Raw genomic sequence first — 15,222 nt, 5'->3', positions numbered from 1 at the left:
TCTTTGGGGGCGCCATCTTCTTCATTCAACTAAAGGTACTCAGCGTGGACACCCTTCACTGGTCCCTAAACACCACCATCCTTTAGTTTCCAGATATGTGGAAATTTATCTCAACGTTTCATTTTCAAGCAGCTTATTTAGCACAGAATTAGCACATTCAGAGTTAAAAAGATTACACAAAATGAAAGCCACAGAAAATATTTTTTAAGAAAGAAAAACTTTAAGAGAAGGGAAGCATATGTTTCTTACTCGGGGAAATCTTTAAGAACCTTAAAGTCATAGAAAATATAAGCGATATTGACCAGTAGAGTCACCACAATAATGGCAGCATCTAAGGAGTTAACTATATCAGAAAAATACGGTCGTACCCTGTAATAAAAAACAAAAAAATATATAAGTTTATGCTTCCCCAAAGAAGAGATAGGGATATTTTAAGAGCACAAATTATTTGACTCATCCCCCTTAAGATTTCTGGTTTGGGATTTCCCTGGTGGTCCAGTGGGTAAGACTCTGTGCTCCCGATGTAGGGAGCCCGGGGTTAGATCCCTGGTTGGGGAACTAGATCCCGCGTGCATGCCGCAACTAAGAGTCCGCATGCCGCAACTAAGAACCAGCGCAGCCAAAATAAATAAATATTTTTTTAAAAAAGGAATTCTGCTTTGATGAATGATTTAAAGTGCATTTACTAGACTAGATTAAGGAAAAAAATATTCATACTCATTTTATACTTATATAGGACAAAAGCATCAATATGGCAAGTATAACCATAAGTATAGTAAGAGGTATAACCAAACCATTGAACAAGAGGCAAGCATTGCCTTCACACAGGTAGGAGAGAGAGATGGGATGGTGAGCCATGCTATCAGACAATGGAAGCTGAACATGTCATAGCCCTAGAGAAACGGGCTGTGAGAAGTGCATGAAAGGAGCTTGTGAGAGGAAGACGGGTCCACTACTTTGGCCTGCAAACTCATCACCTGGCTTTGCACCCACAGTGGAATCCCAGTGACCTGGTGTGGCCTCCTCTGTGCAAAGCTGAACTTCCAGCCCCGGCACCTCCTCCTCAACACTAGCGCCTTCAGCCATGGGCACTGGGGCTCCGGGGAAAGCTTCTTCTAATCCTGGGGTAGCCCCTTTAGGCTCTGAGTAACCTGGGAGTGGGCAACTGTCCTTAGCTCAGAGGCATGAGGACAGAGATTCAGCCAGGAAGGAGACAAGCATGTTCCGAAATACTCTGGATGAAGTGAGGCTGGGGAATTTAGTCCCTGACTCCACAGCAGTCCAGCTCCAAGGCTGCAGCTCCCTCCACCCACCTTCTCGGGGAGCCAGCAGCCAAGAAGATCAGCTGCTGCCTCACTACCAAGCCTCCCTGATGGGATTCAGCTCTCCCATAGAGCTTAACACAAGTTTTTGTTCATTTATTTTTAAATTTCTCATTTTTAAAAAATTTTTTTGGCCGTGCAGCTTGCAGGATCTTAGTTCCCCGACCAGGGATCGAACTCACGCCCCCTGCAGTGGAGGCATGGAGTCCTAACCATTGGACCACCAGGGAAGTACCACAAATTTTTATTTTAACTGAGGTAGGGTTTGCTCATGATCTATTATCTAGTATTTAATATACTGTCAGCTTTTATTTACATTGAACTCAATAAAAATATCAATATTTATACTTCACATACATATTCCTCTTAATAAGGTGCATGTAGACATATTAGCTGCCTGGCCCCATTCTGCAAAGCCTTTAAGCTTTACCTGTTGAAGGAACCATCTAGAATACATGGTTTGGAGACTAGAGTGCCAGTTGCAATAGTAATATTAAAGCTCAATCTGATAGAAATTGGGATTTGGATTGTTGTTTCTCTTGTGGAGTATGCCTTCGAGGAGAATTATTCTGATAAAGAGGGGCATATTTAGTTGGGTTGACCTGGTAATTACTTGGGATGCTTCTCATAGCAGTACGAAATAATTCTATGTGCTTTTAAAAAATTAATCAAAAAAAAAAATTAATCAAACTTACCCTTCTATAAATACTCGAAGAAAAACATCCATGAAAAAAAATAAAGCAATAGCTAAAGAAACTGAATGATATTCCAAAGGAATATACATCGTGCTATCAGAGGCAACTATGTCTGTAATGATGAGGGACACATCCACAAAGATCAGCAAAATTCCAAATATTCTACAACAAACAAATAAATAAACCAAATAAGGATAAAGTGGTTTTCACCCCTATAGGTAGACTAACTTCAGCCCAATGATCTGATATCAAAATGTCATTATTTTGGATTAAACTGTTCAGTGGTAGGGAGAACTGCTCTTAGAATCTGAACATAAATTACTCTGCTTTCACCCAATAGAAGCAGTTGTTAGGGAAATAAATTTCCGACTAAACCACTTCATGATATCATGCCCTTTTATATTAAGACACATCAGACCAACGCTCCAAGACAGAATAGGCAAACTGCATTAAAATTACATGTTTCCACTTGTAAACTCTTCTTAAAAATTTAAGAATTTTAGAAGGGTCTTCTATCAATTTCCCACAGTAAATTAAACCTCATTAATCTTGATATTTTTAAAGAGTTTAGTAATAAAAACCAAGTGAAAGCATGACTAACATAAGCCCTTAAAAGACTACTTTGACCAGTAAGGCTTCTTATCGGTGAGATTATCAACAAATATAAGATTACATATCAATGGATGGTTCTGGTACAGTTCTGGGCACGTAAGAAGGAATTCAATTCCATGAATACATACATAATTGAACTCTAAAGTAACTCTTAAGCCTTCTTCCTATATATGCTAAACACATTCTCTATAAGTTGATTATACTATTTGTATAATCTATGAAGATAAATTAATCTTAAAGCACTTTTTCACAATTGCAATGCAAATTAAAATATTATCAATTTAAAAGGAAGCAAGTATATTGTGTGAATCTGTAACATAGTATGAACTCTTACTATCATGTAGAGAAGAAAGATCTAAGTAAAATGTTTCCAGAATTAAGGAATAATTCCAGGTGAATAAGGTATTTACTAAAACACTTTCCTTATAGCTATAGAATTTTGAAATGCATGTGTCATTATTTTTACTTTTACAGGTAAAAAAAAAAAGCATGTTAATATGTTGCTATTAGACTCGGTACATGCCATTTCTTTGCAATTCTTAATGTTCAGCTTCAATTAAAATTCCAAGATAAATTAGATTGCATTAAACGGGGTACAAATGTTATTTAGCGACATACTGACAGTGGAAATGCTTTTTGTTCCCTCCCAGATCCTTTGCCATTAAAAAATATTGATATTAAATTAATACATACTTAATTACCTCCTTTTCTAGAGTCTCACATACCTGAAAGTGAAGGATGATACAATCAAGTACACAATTCTCTTAATCTTGCTGCTGCAAAAAGAAGTAAAAATAAAACTTCAGAGCTTTCAAGTGTATCAGATTTTTCCTAACATATAGTATGAATTTAACCAACAAAGGCCTTTATAAATATAATTTTTAAAGTCTCCAGAAGTTGCCTAACAAAATGCTTTTTACTAATAACTGTAAAAATTTCACCTGATTCTTTTTTTTTTCTTTCTTTCCTATGTAGAATATATGTGAAAACAACACTAACCTTTCCCTTGACTGTAAAGCCCTAATCCCAACTTAATGGTAAGATTAAGCTTGGGGTCATCAACTAAAGCAACAGAGCGTGGAGACAGAAGGGAATGGTAGAAGAGATGTGTGTTCCAGCTCTCCCATGAGTGAGCTGTGGGGGTCCTGGGCAAGTCATCAAACTATGGCCAAACCTGTTCTACAACAATAGAATAAGGGACCTTCAGGGAAGCTCTTGTCTTGTAATATTCATTTCTTGAAACAAGTCACCCCGTGAATAAGACAGTTAAACATTAATGAGACTCACAGCTGGGGTGGGAAGTACACTTTGGGGGTGAGGAATGTTAGTAAGATACATTTCAAAGGAGAAACAACCTGGAGGCTGGGCTCCTCCCATTAGTAGTAGGAGGAGACGGTTTTATAGCGCCAGCAGTTGTGCCTCATTTTACCCTATGGCTGGAGACAAGGTAGTCATTGAGGAGCAATTTCTTGCCCTGCTGAAGCCTCCAACACGTGACCCAAATTCCACCCCAAGTGGGATTTGATCCCAAAGCAATGCTCACAGACTGTGCCCAAGACTGGAGAAGAGGGAGGATAGATGCCGAATAGAACTGGGGCACTGCCAAATGGAACGGGCCACAGATGGATACTGTTGGGCTAAGCTGAGCTGTAAGATCTCCCCACCCCCTCTAATTTCTCCCTTCTCCATCTGCACCCACTACCTCTGCCCAGGCTTAGCGAGCAAAGGTTGATGCGGATGGGGAACTGATTGGCCAAAAGAGGTGAACCTCCCCTGAGGTTGCCATTCTCTTAATACAAGCCCTTTCTGATCCCAGACAGACTATCAGATCTCTGGGTAGCAAAGAAATGTTACAACAAATCAGAACTTACTTGACAAAGTGAATTTACAGAACCATGCCCGACAGAATCATTGGGGCACAAAAGGATGGCCTGGGGTGGCTTTAGGCTCTACTATCACTTTCAGTGCCTCCCAAAACTACCCCAAGTAAATATAGAATTGAGATTTTTTTTAACAAAGAGTGTGCTATATAAATGCAGCTTCAAACAATGTGTGTGGAGTTTGCTGGGAAAGGACAGTAACTCAATAATTATACATTTAGAAAAAGTACTATTCATATGTGGGAGCAACAGACGTACACTCTCCAACACCCAGTGAACCATGTAACCTTCCTAAAAATGATTACTCAGAGAAGTGCTTGAGCCAACTGAGCAAGGAATAAAAATGAAGAAGGCAGGAATAAGGAAGACGGCTTACAGAGAAAAGGTGTCAAGAAATAAAATCATAAAAATTCAGAACTAAGTCCAAATCATCATTGTTAATGTAGCACGTGGAAATGTAAACAAATGATTCTAAAAGCAAAGATAAATAACAAAATTCTCGATAATAGTATGGATTTAAATTTGCAGGTTTTTTCCACATTAATTTAGGTTTCTCAGAAGAGAGAAGTAAAAGCATGTTGCATTTCTATCTTCCCAGGTACAAGTCCAGTTTTAAACTGGATACTGATGGAGAAACAAAGGTACAATTATGTTTTCTAAAAATAGGTTTATAACTTTCATATTATTAAACCTTGAATAAAAACAAATCAACTAATAGCATAATGTTAAAAAAATTTAAAGAAAAAATATCAAGGAAGTGTTTAATACAGAAAACAAAGTAAAATGATAGCAAATAAAGCCGAACGTACCTGAAATGATAATAAATACAAACACATTACTCTCATATCAAATACTGACAAATACTTTTAGATAAGTTTAAAAACTAAATGCACTATATGCTGTATACAGGAACAAAAACTAAATTAAAATGATAGTTTGAAAATAAAGAGATGGACAAAGATATCAGATGCAAATGTGAAATCTCAAAACATTAAAAGTTGTAATATTAATATCAAAGTTGAATTCAAAGCAAAAATATTAACTATGACCAAGACTTATTTTATACTGATAGAAGCGGACTCTATAAGATACTATTAAGACCATGTTGAACAGCGGTGGGATCTGCATTGGGGGCAGGTCCTATCTTTCCCATTGGACACTTATTTCTCTGCACAGATGGTGGAGGGAGGCATGTGGTCATACTCAAAGCATTAAAGGCACTGGGATGATTCTTTGGTTTTCCTACTCTCACTCCAGGGCTCTGGGTCCCCCCCACCAAACTATCCATAACAGACAAGGCTATATTCCTAGATTAAACCCAGGATGAAGAGAGCAGAGTCAGGCTTTAGATCTGAATCCAACCTAAGTTCGCTCATTAGGATTCTCTACTGGGACTTAGAGAGAAACCTCCAAAGTACCCAGGAGTGTCCTTTGCCCGGCTTGGTCCTCAGGGATATACTTCCCTTTGGAGTGGGGTGTTGGTAGCAAGGATAAGATCTGAGTGTCCCTGGTCAAATACTATCCATTTTAAAATATATATATATATATTTTAAAACTACATATATATATATATATATATATATATATATATATATATATATATATATAGTTTCTATTGTGCAGAGAAAACATATTTAAAGCATTTCTATGAAATTTTAAAAGAAATTTATCCTACAAGAAGATAAAAAAACTTTAATGGTACTCTAAAATATAAAAATTATTCAGACAACATTTTCTGACCATGATTTAATAAAACCAGTGAAGTGGGAGAGTACTAATATACAAGATATTTAATTGCATTTTATCACTATAGAAATTTTAAAGGTGCCACATATGACAACTTAGATTAAATGGAGATATTGTTTGAAAGACACAAACTACTAAAATGTGCTCAAGAAAAAATAGATAACCTGAATAGTTTAAAAGGTAATATATCTTGTAGAGAAATTGAACTTGTAGTTTAAAACTTTCCAACAACAACAAAAAAGTCCAAGCCCAAGTGACTTCACTGGAGAATTCTACTTAATTCTTTAAGGAAGATATAAATCTAAACAAATTCTTCCATAAAACAGAAGAATAGGGACTACTTCCAAACTCATTTTAGCAGATTAGCATTACCCTGATACCAAAACCAGTAAAGACATTACCTGACAAGAAAATTACCAATATCCCTCATAAACATATTTACAAAAATCCTTAACAAAACATTAATAAATTGAATCCAGCAGTATATATATATTTTAAATTCATGACCACTTAGTGTTTGTTCCAGGAATTCAAGGATGGTTCAACATTCTAAAAATAACGTAATTTGCCATGTCAATAAACTAAGGAAAATAAAACATATGATAATCTCAATAGAGGCAAAAAATTTTTTAAACAGAATTTAACATCCATTTATGATAAAAACTTTCAGTGAACTAGGAAAAAAGGGAACTTCCTTAACCTGACAAGGGGCATTTACACCCCCCCAAAACAAACAAACAAACAAAAAAACCTATGGCTGATATCAATCTTAATGGTGAGACTGAATGTTTTCTTCCAATGATTAGGCATCTAGGATGTCAGTTCACACTTCTTCCACTCAAAATTATATTGGAGTCAATGTAATAAAGCAAGAAATGGAAATAAAAGGCCTATAGATTGAAAAGGAAGAAATAAAACTCTCACTATTGAGGCCCGCGCACCGCGATGAAGAGTGGCCCCCGCTTGCCACAACTAGAGAAAGCCCTTGCACAGAAACGAAGACCCAACACAGCCAAAAATAAATAAATTAATTAATTAAAAAAATTAAAAAATTAAAAATAAATAAATCTTAAACACATTTAAAAAAAAAAAAAAAAAAACCCCTCTATTTGTAGATGAGATGCTTGCCTACCTAGAAAATCCCAAGGAATCTACAAAAAAGCTAACAGAACTAATAAGTGAGTTGAACAGTTATTGTATAAAAGGTCAATATACAAAATTCAATTATATTTCTATATACTAGCAATGAACGATTGAAAAGTAGAAATTTAAGCAACTGAACCATTTATATTAGCACCAAAACCCATGAAATACTTTTTTATAAAGTAACAAAATATGTGCAGGATCTGTATGCTGAAAATTACAAAACTTGACGAAAGAAAATGAAAACCTAAAGAGAAGAAGAGATGTGAAATTGTACTGCCATTTTGGAAACTATTTCTTATACAATTAAACATACACTTTACCATAAGTATCAGCAATCCTATTCCTTGGCACTAACCAAAGATAAATGAAAGTTGTGTCCACACAAAAAACTTGTACACAAATGTTCATAGCCACATTACTCATAACAGGCCAAAACTGGAAATAATCCAAATGTCCATCAATGGGTGAATGGATAAGAAAATATGGTACATTCACAGTGATGTCAGAAACATGACAGAGTGAAAAACTACCTTTGTCTCTCCCCTTCAATCTACAACCAATAAAACATCCACAACTCAACAAAGGTGCCACTGTCCACCACAACAGTTTGCCAGAGGACTCCACACATCTGTACATCTAAAGGCAGGTGGATTGGAACACTTAGAAGAGATGGAACGAGGGAACAGTGGAATCAGTGCCTGCAATCCTGGCCCTCTGACCACAGCAGCTGTGCCCACAGCTTCAGAGAACACAGTAGCAGCAGGGGAAGCAGCACACATGACTCCAGGCTCCAGACCACACCAGCACCCATGGCTACATGTAACTGACCAACAGTGGGGCCTGGGATCCTGTCCCTCCAGCCACTGAGGTGACCACAACCTCACTGCCACTCCCCCACCTGCAGTGGCACAGCCCATGAACTCAATGAGATATAAGAAAACTCAGAAAGGCAGTTTAATGAGCCCAGGAATAAAGATGAATGAACAGAAAGAATATTTTACCAAAGAGACTAAAACTCTAAAAAGAAACAATTGAGAGATTGGGATTGACATATACACACTACTATATATAAAATAGATAACTAATAAGAACCTACTGTGTAGTACAGGGAACTCTACTCAATAGAGTGGTTATATATGTATAGGTATAACTGATTCATTTTGCCGTACAGCAGAAACTAACACAATATTGTAAATCAACTATACATCAATAAAAAATAATTAAAATAAATAAAAAGGAAACAAAAAGAAACTCTGGAGCTGAAGAAATAAATGAGATGAAGAACACAAATTAGAAGCACTGGAGACAGAGCAGACAATATGGAAGAGAGAATTAGCAAGCTGGAAGATAGCAATCTAGAAATGATACAAGTAGAAGAGGAAAGAGAAATAAGATTTTTAAAAGGAAGAAATCCTGAGAGAGTTATCTGACTCTTTCAGGAAGGGCAACATTAGGATAGTGCATATCCCAGAAGGAGAATAGAGGGAAAAGAGAGCAGAGAGTTTATTTAAAGAAACAATAGCTGAGAACATCCCAAACTTGGGGAAGGAACTGGAGATACAAGTCCATTACGCTAAGAGAACACCTAATTACGTCAATGCAAAAAGACCTTCTCCAAGACACATAATATTAAAATTGTTAAAAGTGAATGACAAAGAATTTTAAAATCAGCTAGGGCAAAAAAGATGGTAACCTACCAGGGAACCCCCACTTTTAGGCTATCAGTAGATTTATCAGCAGAAACCCTACAGGCCAAGAGGGAGTGGAATGACATTCTCAAAATACTGAAAGATAAAAACTGTCACCCAAGAATACTCTATATATAACACAGTTATCATTCAGATATGAAGGAGAAATAAATGCTTTCCCAGACAAACAAAAGCTGGAGTTCATCAACACTAGACCTGCCTTACAAGAGATGTTGAAAGGAACTCTTCTATCAGAAACAAAAGGACAAAAATACACAAAACTTTGAGCAAGGTGATAAATAGAACCAGAAAATTGCCACTCTTTACCAAGATAGGTTTTTAAATATTTTATTATAGTATAAAGGTTAAAGGGAGAGAAAAAAAGAAAGCAGAAAAATAACTATAGCTATCTATAGTTTGGTAACAAACTCACTGAACAAAAACGGGTAATTTGAGACTACAAAAACAAAAGGGGAAGAGGAAAAGGATGGAACTTATGTTTTTAAAAAATGTTTTAGTTCACTATAAATTATATCATAATGGGTGAAAAGCATGCTGAAATCAAAAGGCTAGAAAAATGATTAAATAAAATAGATTCTGGAAGGACCCAGTGTATAAAGACTCATAACATAATAGAGATGGATTTTAAAATCTTTGAACAAGATATAAATGTTTTCAATAATGGGTTCATTCATTCAACCAAACTCACTGAGTGCCTACTATGTGTCATGGCACTGTTTGAGGCACTGGAGATACAGCAGTTAAAAAAATGGACAAAATTTTCTTCCGTCATGATGTTTAAATTCTGTCTCGTGCAGACCATAAATATAATAAATAAGTAAATAAGGTAGTAAGCTATAAGGTGATAAATGCAATAAGGATCATTAAATTAGGGTAAGGACAACGGAGGGGGATGCAACTTTGATGCTGGGAAAACTAAGTAGTCACCTGCCAGAAAAGTAGAGTCCTACATTTTATACCTTAATACAAAATAAATCCTGATGTTTTATTTAAATGTAGAAAATATATTCAAAACATAGATGAATTTTGGTGAATATATTAAAATCTTAGGTAGAGAAAGACTTTCTGACACTAAAGGCATAAATCATAAAGAAAAGGACAGATGTACTCAACTGTATGAGGATTATAAACTTCTATATAGTGAAAAGCTAGGCAAACTGGGAAAAAATACTTGCCCTATCTATGATATAAAAAGGATATATTTAACTTTTCTATCCAGTGGCACTGATAAACACCCCAATTTTAAACGGGCAAAGGTAGTTTGCAAACAATGAGATACAAGTTCTATGGAAAAAAGTATAAACAAAAACAATGTCAAATGTGCATTAGAACAAACATTTACTAACACTGAAAAGATGAGCAATGGCTAGCGTGAAAGGGGAAGAAATGTACATTGCATCTTGGTGTGGAAAGTATCAAAATCAATAGCCTCACAAACGTTCCTTTTGACACAGAATTTACACCTCTGAGAATTTTTATTATAAAGAAATAAAATATACAGAGGTTTGGTCTCAAAGTTATTCATCATTTTTTGTAATAAGTCACAGCTTAAATGTCCAGAAATATCTGACAATTTAAATGAATGACAATTTAAACATCTATACCATGAAATATTATACAGCTGTCAAAAGGAATGTTGCAAATTTAAAAATCAATAAAGTCAAATATAGGCAGAACTTCAGGCAACAATAAAAAATCTGAAATTAAAAAATATATAATGTTGTAAATGCAAATGTAAATGCATGGAAATATAGTCATGATATGTCACTAAGTAATAAGGTTATTTTTAAAACAATGTATGATACCATACCCATATACAAAAAATGTATAAGCCTAAAGAACCTTGAAGGGCATCTATTAAACATTAGGAATGCCTATTAATGGGAGGATTTATTGCTTGTTTGTATTTTCTGATTTTCCTAATAGTGAAATTTTGTTGCTTTATTTTTGGTTTTAAGTACAAATTTTATTTATGGTGCTTTAGAGTTTTAAAATCACACTAATATGTGTGTACATATTACTCCACATTTATGTTTAGTTTTTTATTATACTACACCCAGCACCCAGTAGATAGATATTGTAGATAGCATTATTACCAGTTTACAGATAAAAGACCTAAAATTTAAAGTAGTTTAGTATTTTGCCAAGTGTCTAGTGCATATTAGATGCCAAAGCCAAGCACTGATTCCAGGTCTTACTCCAAATCTAATACCATCCCCTGGTCCGAAACACCAGTGTCTCTCACACAGGGACTACTGAAATGCCACCCAAAGCTATACCCATAAGCATTTGTAATTTAAAAAACAAAACTAAACTAACACTTCTTCTTTGTAAGAAGGAAATGCTTGCCTTGCTCAGTCTATTCAAATTTTGCCCCTGCCCTGGGCAGCCTCATTGCAGAAAATATATAGTTAATATGCAGACATATCATTTAATTAAGTAGCAGAGTGAACTCTTCATTGATGGTCCATGATGAAAAAACAGAAAATGGAAATTCATGGGTAATTTGAAGAGCTATTTGTATTCATTAGTCGCCCCTTTATTTTTCATGTTGTTTTGTCTAGACACCAACAGATTACAACAGTAACCAATTCATTGCCTCTTTAGCAATACTCACTCCCCAACGTTAATTCAAGTTGGTGAATGGTTAAGTAACTGGCCAAGAAGAGTAGCAGAAGAAAAACTGCATGAATAATTCTGCAGTCCAGACACATGGGATTTTTTTTGAAGTACAATTGATTTACAATATTATATTAGTTTCGGGTATACAACATAGCGATTCAATAATTTTATAGATTATATTCTATTTAAAGTTATTACAAAATAATGGCTATATTTCCCTGTGCTGTACAATATATCCTTGATGCTTATTTTATACATAGTTTGGGGGAGGGAGAGTCAGACGTGTGTGATTTTAAGAATGTATCGTGTCCTTGTCATTGAGTACAGGTAAAAATGCCTTCAGATCAGTGCAATAGGAAGTACTCTCGTGAGATTACTCAGAAACAAGTCAAAATTAATAAAATCCCAACGGACATGAAGAGGTCTTTAATCAGCAAAACATGTTTGCTTTTGCTCTCAGTCCCATTTGCTCAAAGATAAAATCAACAAAACTAGGAATCAGAACATATCCAAGAAAAATGAGAAAGGAACACAAGAGAAGAGCAAGCAGCGTTCTGCAATCCTCTGTTTAGAAAGAAACTTTGTAATAAAATTAGTCTCTACTAAGGATATTTTCACATTTTCCAACTAGAAGAACATTTACTTGTGAATATGTGGAAATATTTTTTCAAGTATGGTACTTATATGCAAATTCAAATAGAATCATTGTATACCCTCCCTCCCAAACATTTTGCTATCTTTCCATAGCTCTTTTTTTTCACCTCAGCATGAGCCCCACCTTCTAAAAGATAAGAAATCCATCAACAGCTCCCTCCCTCCGAACTTCAAACTGACTTACTAATGTGAATTGAGAGAGTCAACGTCTTCATCACCATCATCGATCTTGGACAGCTGTTCCATCATACTTTAACCACCAACAAATGCAAAAATATATCATTAGAGATTTGCTACATGGAACAGTGATGTGAAAAACTTATTTGAAGAAAAAGAATTCCTTAAATCTAAAGGAACCATGACTTAGCTCACTGGATGACCCAATCTTACAGAAAGAAATTTAGAATCATTGTCTAGAAAACTCTGTATTCCTATGGATATTTCCAAGACTGAATTTTGCAAATCTTTCTCTCTCTGTGTTTCTCCCTATGTCTCTGTCTCTGTGTCTGCTTCTCTCTCTCTGTCTCACTCTCTCTATAAAGATAGAGATTAATAATATACAGATAGCACTGATGCAAGTAAATTATATCAGCAGCCTTGGAAGGCACCATAATTAAAAGGCAAGATATATCAAAGTAGTCAAAGACCTTTGATGTCAATTTATTTGGGTCATTGTGAAGGATTAAAAATGTACATAGCACGAAATGACTTCACTTTTTTTGGCTGAAATTGGATACACTTGCTCTAGAACTTACAAACTGGTTGAACTCTAAAAAAATTATATGTCAATTAGTTATTTGGAACCTGGGTCCCTGCACCACCTACTTTTCACATATTATGGATATCTTGTTTTCTCCTTGAATAGGTTTCAAATAACTGCCTGAGACAAGGACTCCATAACTAATTGGATTTCACAAATCTTAATAGCCTCCCTTTTCCCCTCTTTCTATATTTATATCTCACCTTTCATCTCTGCCTCTCGATTCACATGAGTCAGGGCTAAAGGATTAAAATGTACATAGTAAGACTCCATGTGTCTTAAAGATTTATTTTTAAATGCAATTTAGCTATAATTACTCTGCAATTTATAATTTAGTTGCCCTAAAAATAACATTCTAATCAGTTATTTAAAACCCGGTATTTAACTTTTCTGTAGAAATGAACTTTCTACAGAAAATACTTTCTACAGGTAATAAAAATCTTAGTCTTGTGGGAAAACGTAATCAAATTTATGTACATTTCTTTACTCCTGAACCTAATCCCCAAGTGTAACACCATTTTGTGATTAAATTTACTTCAAATTCAGCTTGAGTTTGTATGTACTCATCTCACTTGCCCCATAATTTTCTGCCTTCTCAAGTCCCTACACCACCTAGTAACCCTTCACGAATCATAGATGTCTTTCCTGCCCTTCAGACAGGGTCAAGACAAGGCAGGGTCTCCCTCCAATGTGATGGTGGGTTTGGGTTTGGGGCACCAGCCTCACATGGCGGCAGAGCTCTGGAAAGTGAGGGACACATCCAGGGTCTATCAGATCCATTTTTTTCTGCTGAGGGTTCCCCTCTGCTCTCTATCCACGGAGACCTTCTCCTAACTCCTAATATGATTCTGTCCTCTCTTGGCCCATGCATGGGCAATCTGATACCTTCCTAAGGGAAAGTATCAGGTAGTGGCTGCTCCTAACTAAGGGTAACAAACAGACTAGAGGTAAGAACACTCCCTTTTATGACCTGTTTTTTTTTTTCCCCCCAATAGATCCAAAAAAGAAAGAAAGTAACATACTGAGGCTGGCAAAACAAACAAACAAACAAAACCCTTAGATAAAGCGTGGAAGAAACTCTGTATTGCCGTAGATGTTCCCCAGAATAAATTTCACAAATCTCAATATCCCCCTTACACTATCTATATATATTTATATCTCACCTTTTATCGAAGGGTTCAACACAAGTTACTTTTTCCACCTGGCTCTGGTCATAGCTAAAGGATTATAAATGCACATGGTAAGACTTCACATCTCCCTAGACTTATTTTTAAATGCACATTAGCTACAATTGCTCTACAATTTATAACCTAGTTGTCCTAAAAATAACATTCTAATCAGTTATTTAAAACCCGGTATTTCATTTTCCCCTGTAAGTGAGGCTTTATACATTTGTAATGAAAATCTTAGTCCTGGGGGTGGAAAAAAGTCATGAATCAAGTTTATAGACTTTTTTTTTTTTTTTAATTTTTATTTATTTATTTATGGCTGTTTTGGGTCTTCGTTTCTGTGCGAGGGCTTTTCTCTAGTTGTGGCAAGTGGGGGCCACTCTTCATCGCGCTGCGCGGGCCTCTCACTATCACGGCCTCTCTTGTTGCGGAGCACAGGCTCCAGACGTGCAGGCTCAGTAATTGTGGCTCACGGGCCTAGTTGCTCCGCGGCATGTGGGATCTTCCCAGACCAGGGCTCGAACCCGTGTCCCCTGCATTAGCTGGCAGATTCTCAACCACTGCGCCACCAGGGAAGCTCTATAGACATTTCTTGACTCCTGAACCCCTTCAGGAGTACAACTCTCTCCTTGCAAAATAAGTTTCTCTCCTTTCTTGGCCCATTTTAGTAGAGCCTCATCCACAACCATTTGGATAGTTTCCCTAGGGGTTTCGGCTGCATCTAAGAGTGATAAACAGATGAGTAAGAAGCGTCCCTCTTAAGACCTGTTTCTGTTCTATCCAACTAGATACAAAAAAAAGAAAGAAAGAAAGAAACATACTTACATAGGCTACAGTAAAAAGATTTAGAAACAACGTCAAAGACACTGTCATGAATACTCCTAAAAATGAACCTCCCAAATATAAT

At 36.0% G+C, this 15,222-nt stretch overlaps 1 protein-coding gene across 4 annotated transcripts in view; it reads right to left on the bottom strand.

The window, feature by feature from the left end:
• Nucleotides 1-15,222, bottom strand: part of LOC102998585 (phosphatidylinositol 3,4,5-trisphosphate 3-phosphatase TPTE2) — a 96,865-nt gene that overhangs the window by 53,230 nt on the left and 28,413 nt on the right. For 2 of the 4 annotated variants that reach the window (XM_057533136.1, XM_007193681.2), the window contains 6 exons: nt 14,310-14,363; nt 13,350-13,385; nt 12,571-12,636; nt 3,355-3,405; nt 2,018-2,179; nt 250-369 (listed from right to left, as the gene is read on the bottom strand). In XM_057533136.1, the coding sequence (XP_057389119.1) occupies nt 250-369; nt 2,018-2,179; nt 3,355-3,405; nt 12,571-12,636; nt 13,350-13,385; nt 14,310-14,363 (489 nt within the window). Of the gene's footprint in view, nt 1-249; nt 370-2,017; nt 2,180-3,354; nt 3,406-12,570; nt 12,637-13,349; nt 13,386-14,309; nt 14,403-15,222 lie in introns of those variants that run through there. The other 2 variants (XM_028161724.2, XM_028161725.2) reach the window with 2 other exon arrangements.

Source organism: Balaenoptera acutorostrata, chromosome 18 (genome assembly GCF_949987535.1).
Source record: "Balaenoptera acutorostrata chromosome 18, mBalAcu1.1, whole genome shotgun sequence".
Lineage (NCBI taxonomy): Eukaryota > Metazoa > Chordata > Mammalia > Artiodactyla > Balaenopteridae > Balaenoptera > Balaenoptera acutorostrata.
Note: the sequence above shows the minus strand (reverse complement) of the source record. Positions and strands in the feature narration are given on the sequence as shown.